Source organism: Cyprinodon tularosa, unplaced genomic scaffold, assembly GCF_016077235.1.
Source record: "Cyprinodon tularosa strain WSP-4 unplaced genomic scaffold, ASM1607723v1 ctg291, whole genome shotgun sequence".
NCBI lineage: Eukaryota > Metazoa > Chordata > Actinopteri > Cyprinodontiformes > Cyprinodontidae > Cyprinodon > Cyprinodon tularosa.
The window spans coordinates 2605-10684 of NW_024038998.1; the positions used below are offsets into that span (position 1 = coordinate 2605).

Genomic DNA, 8080 nt, shown 5'->3' on the forward strand with positions numbered 1-8080 from the left:
AAACTGATAAAAATTAAAAGCACAGAAAAAGCTAATCAAGATAAGTACATGATAAAAACAGGAAGTAAAACAAAAAAACACTTGGACCACATCCCTAAACTAATATTACATCAGTTAGCAGTTTAACATCCACAGTCAAAGGCAGTTCTAAACAAACATGTTGTTTTAACTTTGACTTAAATTAACTCAGGCTTTCAGCAGTTGCACAGTCTTTTGGAAGTTTGCTCCCTATCAGTGGATCATAGGAACTGGATGCTGCTGCTCTGTGTTTGGCTCTAGTTCTGGGTTTACAGAGTAGGTTGAATATTGCTAACACTCTGATGGGTTCATAGTCACCTGGTGACATTGTGATGTAAAGCTGTGTTATGTTTGCATAGTTATGGTAACGGATTTTGTTGTTTGCTATAACCTGAGCTAGGGGGAGCGTGTAGAGATTGAATAGCAGGGGCCCCAGAATGGAGCCTTGAGGAACCCCACATGTGATTTTTCTGGTCTCTGATTTTAAAGTTCTGGTCCCTGATTTAAAATCCCTGTCCTTCAGGTAAGATTTAAACGAGTCATGTGCTGTACCAAAATGGCCGACCCAGTTTTACAGATGCTCTAATAAGATCATGTGATCAACATTATCAAACACTGCCCTCAGGTCCAATAATAACAGCACCATGGTTCTTCCAGAGTCTGAATTTATACAGATGTCATTGAAAACCTTAATCAAGGCAGTCTCTGTATTGTGGTTGGCCCAGAAATCTGACTGGGAGACATCAAAGCAGCTGATTACTGTTAAGAAGGCATTTAACTGTTGAAATACAACTTTTTAAAATAATCTTACTGATGAAGGGGAGGTTTGAAATGGGCCTGTGGTTCTGTGGGACCAATTTGTCCAAGTTTTTCTTTTTTAACAATGGTTTGATAATTGTTGTTTTTAAGGCCTGGAGGAAAACACCAGACATTATGTTTCAAATCAAATCAAACTCTACAACAGGTAAAACCCTATTAATAAAAAATGTCAAAAATGTAACATTTTTGACATTTTAAACTGAAAAAGGTTCCTGGATGGGAAGCGAAAACGTCTTCAAACTTGGAAACAAATTCCAGTGGATTGTTTTTTTAATTTTTCTGGAATATTTTATGTGGTGTGTGTTAAAAACTATCAATACCATTTGTATGAATTTATTACAAATTGGTTTGATTATATCAGTAATTAGTTAACTTCAAAGTTACAGGGTTTACTTATGCTAAAATCTGTGTGTCAAGCTAAATACTCAACGATCTAAAGAGCTACTCAAAATCCAGGAGAGTGTGGCTACAGAGCTGGATGCGAATAGTGGTCATTACCACTATTTAGGTGTTTATTTAAAATATATATATAATTCTAGTTGAATGAATATTTAAGATCTCTGTGCTTTTGAAAATCAACAATAGTTTTTTTTTTTTGTTTCAAAACTGGATTCATAGATTTCATGAATTTCTCCTTGAGCTGCTTTTGCCATGTTAGCCATGTTATGTTGAGATTTTCTAAAATTGTGTTTTAAAACATTTCATCATCTTATCATGTCATCATTTTTAAGGCCTGCGTACGTGTACTTTTCAGAGAGTCAAGGCTTGCTTTTTAATTCAATTTAAAAACACTTCATTATTCCAAAAGGGAAATTAAATAAATTTCAGAGAAGTTTTATAAATCATTAAAAAATCTCAGGATAATATAGACATGAACCTTAATAGAGCAAACTTTGATTTGTTAAACTGAATTGATTTATGGAATGTTGCAACCTTTGGCCCCATTGGCTTCAAAGAGCCTTGCCTCATCCCATCATGGTCGCTAGACAACATACGTAAGTTACGCTGCGGTTGGAGGAGGTTGCAGCTAGAGAAAGCCCAGATTGTATGAATTCACGTAATAAACACAATGCTTGCTGTTTTACCTGTTTTGGTTTAATTGCATAATGAATTGCTTCCCAATTGATGCAGCATTAATCTGAGTCAGCTTGTGCAGACTTTTTTTCTTCCACCGATACAAATTTCTCACTCTCCATATATATTTAAATGCACAAATACTCTCTGTGCCTTGTCCTTCATGGCACCAATGTCTCCTTTGACCTTTGGGGAAATATAGCCCACAGAATTTATTTGATTTGCACCAGACTTTCACAGATAGTCTGATTAACAAAGACACAAAACCTGGGGCCACAGCTGCATATTCTACACCCATAGATCTGTGCAGTTTGGACATTATGTTTGCATACTACTAGCTGACCTCCACACCCTACCTGCTTTGCACCTTCTTTAAAGATCTTCAGTGAGGTTTATCCTTTTTTTTTATTGCTAATTGCAAATTATTGCCATCCTCAATGATGAAATTGGAGACATCTAATTCCTGACTATATGTTAAAGTTAATCTAAATATCAGATAACTTTAATTAGAAATCTATGGCTTTCTATGGTTTCCCTGGAGAATAAACATGAGATTAGGACTAAAATATCTCCACATTCTGTTCTTTAAAATGGGAGAAATAGGAGAACATACCATTAAATGCTACCATCAGATGTTGCATTAGGATACGCTGGGGGAGTGAACGCTGGCACGACTTGCTGCCGCTGCTCGCCGGTATTTTTGTATTCGTTGCTCACTGCCTTCGCTCACCGGTAACTTTTAAACTTTTTTACTTTCTAACGGACAGTCTAATTGTTTTTACTGGGATTGTTTTTACTGGGAATACGACCACGATTCGTCAGCACTACAGGACTGTGTGAGTCCCAACTAGGCTACTACCAGTAGCTCACCTGTCCTGCCTCGTTTTCAGCCTCACCTGGCGTTTTTAATAATGTGGACCGGCAGGACATACACCCTGCTTGTCTGTATCTGGATATTCCTACTGCCCGCTCACCTGCAAGTGGCGGGTTTGCTGCAGTATTCACCCGCTGACCTGCTCCGGCTCCGCTGTCACTCCCTTGGACCTGCGCCCGAGGCTCTCCACCTTCACCCGGACATCACCTTCCAGCCACGTCGGAGATACATCCACCGAGGTTCCCGTCGGATTGTCCACCGCAACGGTTCAACAGCAATAAAATCCATCTGGTCCAGCTCCCGACGGTGGATTCGTCGCCCTCCATGCTCCACCAGCCGGGCTGTCGACCACAGCGTGTTAGCCCGCCTAGCTCGGTCGGCTAGCACCACCACCAGCTGCGACAACAACGCACTCAACTTTGCTCTGCTCAACATCCGTTCACTGACAAGCAAGGGACATCTCATTCAGGATCTCATCACTGACCGTAAACTGGACTTTCTCTGCTTAACCGAGACCTGGCAACAGCCCCAAGATTACTCTCAGCTCAACGATTCCACTCCTAGTGGGTTTGTTTACATCTCTCAACCCCGTGGTTCCGGTCGCGGAGGAGGTCTCGCGATAATTCATCGCGAGAATTGGAAAGTCTCGCCGGTATCAGCTCCAGTTTCAAGCACGTTTGAATCCACAGTCTGCAAGCTATCTGGTCCAACTCCAACCATCATTGCTGCTGTCTACCGCCCCCCAAAACCGAATAGTGCCTTTTTAACTGAGTTTGCTGATTTTCTCACCCACCTATCCTCTCTCTCACCAAACTTAATTCTGCTGGGTGATTTCAATATCCACATGGACAACACCAATTCGCCTCTTACCAAAGACTTTACTTCCTGCCTAGAGAGTTTTGGATGTCAGCAATACACCACTACCCCCACACACACCAAAGGACATATTCTGGATTTAATCTGTTGCTCTGGTGTCATCCCCCACAACATAACATCTGATGAACTCCCCATAAGTGACCATTTTCTCCTCTCATTTGCAGTTAATCTTACTCTCTCAGTCTCTAAAACATCCCGCCTCATATCCTTCCGGAACATAAAGAAAATTGATCCCTCCACCCTTATTTCAAGTATCCACTCATCCTGCCTCCTTGACTTCAATAATCTACTAACCCCTGATGATCTGGTTTTTCATTACAACACTGGTCTCCATAATATTCTTGACTCACTTGCTCCTCTAAAAAATAGATTTGTTTCTTTCTCTGTCTCCTCCCCCTGGTACACCCCAAATCTCAGAAACATGAAAACCAAAGGACGGCAACTTGAAAGACTTTACAGAAAAACTGGTCTTACTATACACAAAGAAATGTACAATAATCACATTATGCACTATAAGGACTCCATTGCCAGCACCAAATCACAGTACTACTCCAACTTAATCACTGCCAATCAACAGAGCTCTAAGTCACTTTTCTCTATACTTAACAATACCATCAAACCCCAGGACCCTTTCCCCCTGCACCTTTACACAACCTCCTTCTGCAATGACATCATGTCATACTTCACAGAAAAAATCAAGAACATTCACCAGAACCTTGGATCAACGGCTCATCTCAACAACTCAGCAGATCTCCCCCCGCCTACACATTTATTCTCCTCCTTCCATCCTCCCACTGTCTCGGAAATCACAGAGCTCATCCGGAAATCCAAATCATCCACCTGTCAATTGGACCCCCTCCCAACACAACTTGTCAAAACCTGCCTTCCCTCTCTGGCTCCCCTCATCTCCGCTATCATCCACTCCTCCCTCACCACTGGAACTGTCCCTACACCTCTCAAAACTGCTGCCATCACCCCGATTGTAAAAAAAACCTGGTGCCGACCCCACCAACTTCAACAACCTCCGTCCTATCTCCAATTTACCCTTCATCTCCAAAATTCTTGAAAAAACAGTTGCCTCCCAACTCCATTCTCACCTATGTGCCAACAGCCTGTATGAAGAATTTCAGTCTGGTTTCCGGCCACTCCATAGCACTGAAACAGCACTCATCAAAATCACCAATGACCTCCTCATGGCATCTGATTCTGGACTACTCACCATCCTCATCCTCCTCGACCTGAGTGCAGCCTTCGACACCATCTGTCACACCACCCTCCTCAGTAGGCTTTCTTCCATTGGCATCACGAGCACTCCGTTGGACTGGTTTATTTCTTATTTTTCTGATCGCACTCAGTTCATTCAACTGAAGACCCTCAAATCCACCCCCTCCCCCGTCACCTCAGGTGTGCCCCAGGGCTCTGTTCTGGGGCCTCTGCTCTTCATCATCTACCTCCTTCCCCTTGGCAATATCTTCCGTAAATTCAACATCCACTTCCATTGCTATGCTGATGACACCCAGCTCTACCTCACCACGCAGCCATCGTCCTCTCTTCCGCCCACCTCCCTCAGAAATTGCATCTGTGAATTAAAGGCCTGGTTCACCAACAACTTCCTTCAATTAAACAGTAGTAAAACCGAGGTTCTCCTCATTGGTACCAAATCAACTCTTTCCAAAACCGACAGTTTCCAGGTCACTATTGATAGCTCCTCCATCTCCCCCTCCCCCCAGGTTAAGAGTCTGGGTGTCATCCTCGATAGCACACTATCTTTCCAATCCCATATAAATAACATTACCCGGTCTGCCTACTTCCACTTAAGAAACATCAACCGCCTCCGTCCCTCCCTTACCCCACACACTACTGCCATACTTGTGCACAGCCTTGTCACCTCCCGACTAGATTACTGCAACTCCCTCCTCTTTGGACTTCCTCAGAAATCACTCCACAAACTACAACTGGTCCAGAACTCAGCTGCTCGCATCATAACAAGAACTCCCTCTATCCACCACATCACTCCGGTCCTCCGACAGCTCCACTGGCTCCCCATACAGTTCCGCATTCAATATAAAATTATCATGATGACTTTCAAGGCACTTCACCATCTTGCCCCCCCATATCTGTCAGACCTCCTGCATGTTCCCACCCCCTCCCGTGCTCTTAGATCCTCATCTGCTTTGCACCTGTCTGTCCCCTCCGCCCGTCTCACCACCATGGGGAGCAGAGCATTCAGCCGCTCTGCCCCCCGCCTCTGGAACTCTCTACCACCCCAACTTCGAAATACGGACTCAATTCTCCATTTTAAAATACAACTCAAAACCCATCTGTTCAAGATTGCTTATTCTCTTTAAAAATATCAATTTCACTGTCACAGCCTCTGTATTTTTAAATGTTTTTAAATGTTTTTATAATTATAATTTTTATTTTTTCTGACACTTTTTATGTTTTGTACGGTGACCTTGAGTGTCCAGAAAGGCGCCTTTTTAAATAAAATGTATTATTATTATTATTATTAAAGGAAGGCAGATGTGTGTTGATCTTTTTGTAATATGGATAAAAAGAAAATATGTATTTATGAAACAGGGAACATGTGATTAAAATAATTTTAATTATTGTGACACCCATATTTTCCATCATTGCCATAGTGTTCATAAACCCTTTTCTGCAAGCCCCTTTATTTCAATCTTTGAAATGTAATAGGTTTTCTGCATGACGGTTGGTTCCCATCAGGATGGTTATAGATCATCCAATGGTCTAAACGAGAAGTGTTTAACGTGGGGGTCTGGAACCCCATAGTGGTCTGAACGGATTCTGCAGGAGTGTCAGTGATGTTTTTTTCTTTTAGAAAAACGTATTTTTCTTACCTTTGCAAAGCTATGAAAAGTTTGCATTAATCTCTCTTAATGGTTCTGGTTTTGCTTTTTTGTTGTGAAGTATTTTCAAGCAGAAATTAGATGTAAAACGCTGCCTGAAGTTACATTTTTCATCATCAGCACCTCAGCCTCCTGTCTGATGTTAATGCCTTTGTCATCAGTCTCTTCATCATGGTTAGGGTGAGGGTTATGGTCCTGCACAGGGGTAATTCATCCATGCAGCTCATTGCAGTGGTCACTGTTTGGTAGGTTGGAGTTTGTCCTGTACCCGATGGGTTACTAGTTCAAACCCCAGCTCTGTCCAGTCTCAGTTGTAACCTTTGGCAAGATGCCTTATCTATCTTGCCTGCTGCTGGTGGTCAGAGGTGGTGCTGATTGTTTATGATATTATATTGTCTGTCAGCCTGCCCCATTGAAGCCGTGGTTTACAATGTAGCTTGCCACCATCAGTATGTGTATGAGGATAAAAAATTAATACAAAAGCAGCCCCTTTTGTATGCTAAATTCTGGCCAGTCCTAGTACTTAGGATTAAAATTTCCATTCATTTCAAAAATGCCTTATCTCAAAGGGAAATTAAATTTATTGAATTAAAATATAGAAACATGAAATTTATTAAGCGACCATATATGTTGTCTGAGCAATACTTGTTAGTTAGTAACCAGACTGGATGAGAAGTTGCTCTTTTGTTGCTACCACTGAGTTATTGTAGGATATAAAAAAAAAAATAAATAAAACTCCCAAAACTGTTAAACCATTGCAGTAAAAAGTGACATCCCAAGTTTACAAAGTGTCCATAAAGACCATGTGTTACTCTCTCACCATAAAAAAGCATTTCTGCTCTACCACTGAACATGTAAACATATCATTTAGGAAACTGACTGAAGCACAAAGTTCTACACTCAGAGGGATAATGTGTTTTGGCCAAGCGAGATAAGGCTGAGTTTTTTTTTTTTAGAAAAGATTGTTTTAACTTGACACAAATACTGAATATGTAGAAAAGCACCAAACGGCTGCTGGTGCAGCAGACTAAGTAGAGACTCCCAGACTTCCCTCTCCGCAGACACCTCCTCCAGCTCCGTTGGGGGAAGCCCTAGGCGCTCCCAGACCAGCCGAGACCATTCTTACCACGGCTGCTGGTAAGCATGGTAAAGGATCTGTGAAGCTGTGGGCCGGTTTCTCTTCCAAAGGTGACCAAGACCTCATTTGACTGCAAGAGCCTTAAGCTCTGAAATACAACTCTCATTGCCTCTATTAGATGATTGAAACAGGACTACGAACCCTAACCACTGGCCTAGTCAATACAGAAGAGACACCAATCAACCTTCCTCCATGTCTATCCCAGTCTTGCCTTACATCCTGTAAAAGAACAAGGGTGAGCTGATGAGATGAGAGCAGAAATGACCCAGGATGAACCACTTTGGTACCAGAGTCAACACATAACCGAAATGTTAATTGGTTAAAACCATTTCTACAAAATTAAATAACCATTATCAAAAGCATCAACAACTAAAGTTGGCTTTGCCCATTTTAAACTGATGCATTTATATC

The 8080-nt window shown here is 41.9% G+C and overlaps 1 protein-coding gene across 1 annotated transcript; it reads left to right on the forward strand.

Moving 5' to 3' along the window:
* Positions 1–2570: 2570 nt before the first annotated feature.
* LOC119787254 lies at positions 2571–7761 on the forward strand. The gene is made up of 4 exons (XM_038291009.1): positions 2571–2643; positions 2802–3690; positions 4736–5391; positions 7720–7761. The coding sequence occupies exons 2-4, from the start codon at positions 2823–2825 to the stop codon at positions 7759–7761; spliced, it is 1566 nt and encodes a 521-aa protein (XP_038146937.1). The 5' UTR covers positions 2571–2643; positions 2802–2822.
* The last annotated feature ends 319 nt before the right edge of the window (positions 7762–8080 follow it).

What these genes read in the sequence shown, in the direction of transcription:
- LOC119787254 (XM_038291009.1), top strand. Translation starts at nt 2,823, where the DNA reads ATGTGGACCGGCAGGACATACACCCTGCTTGTCTGTATCTGGATATTC. An exon ending in CTGCCTAGAGAGTTTTGGAT is followed by an intron (nt 3,691 to 4,735) that starts GTCAGCAATACA and finishes TTGAAAAAACAG; the next exon opens with TTGCCTCCCAACTCCATTCT. An exon ending in CCATCTCCCCCTCCCCCCAG is followed by an intron (nt 5,392 to 7,719) that starts GTTAAGAGTCTG and finishes TCTCTTCCAAAG; the next exon opens with GTGACCAAGACCTCATTTGA.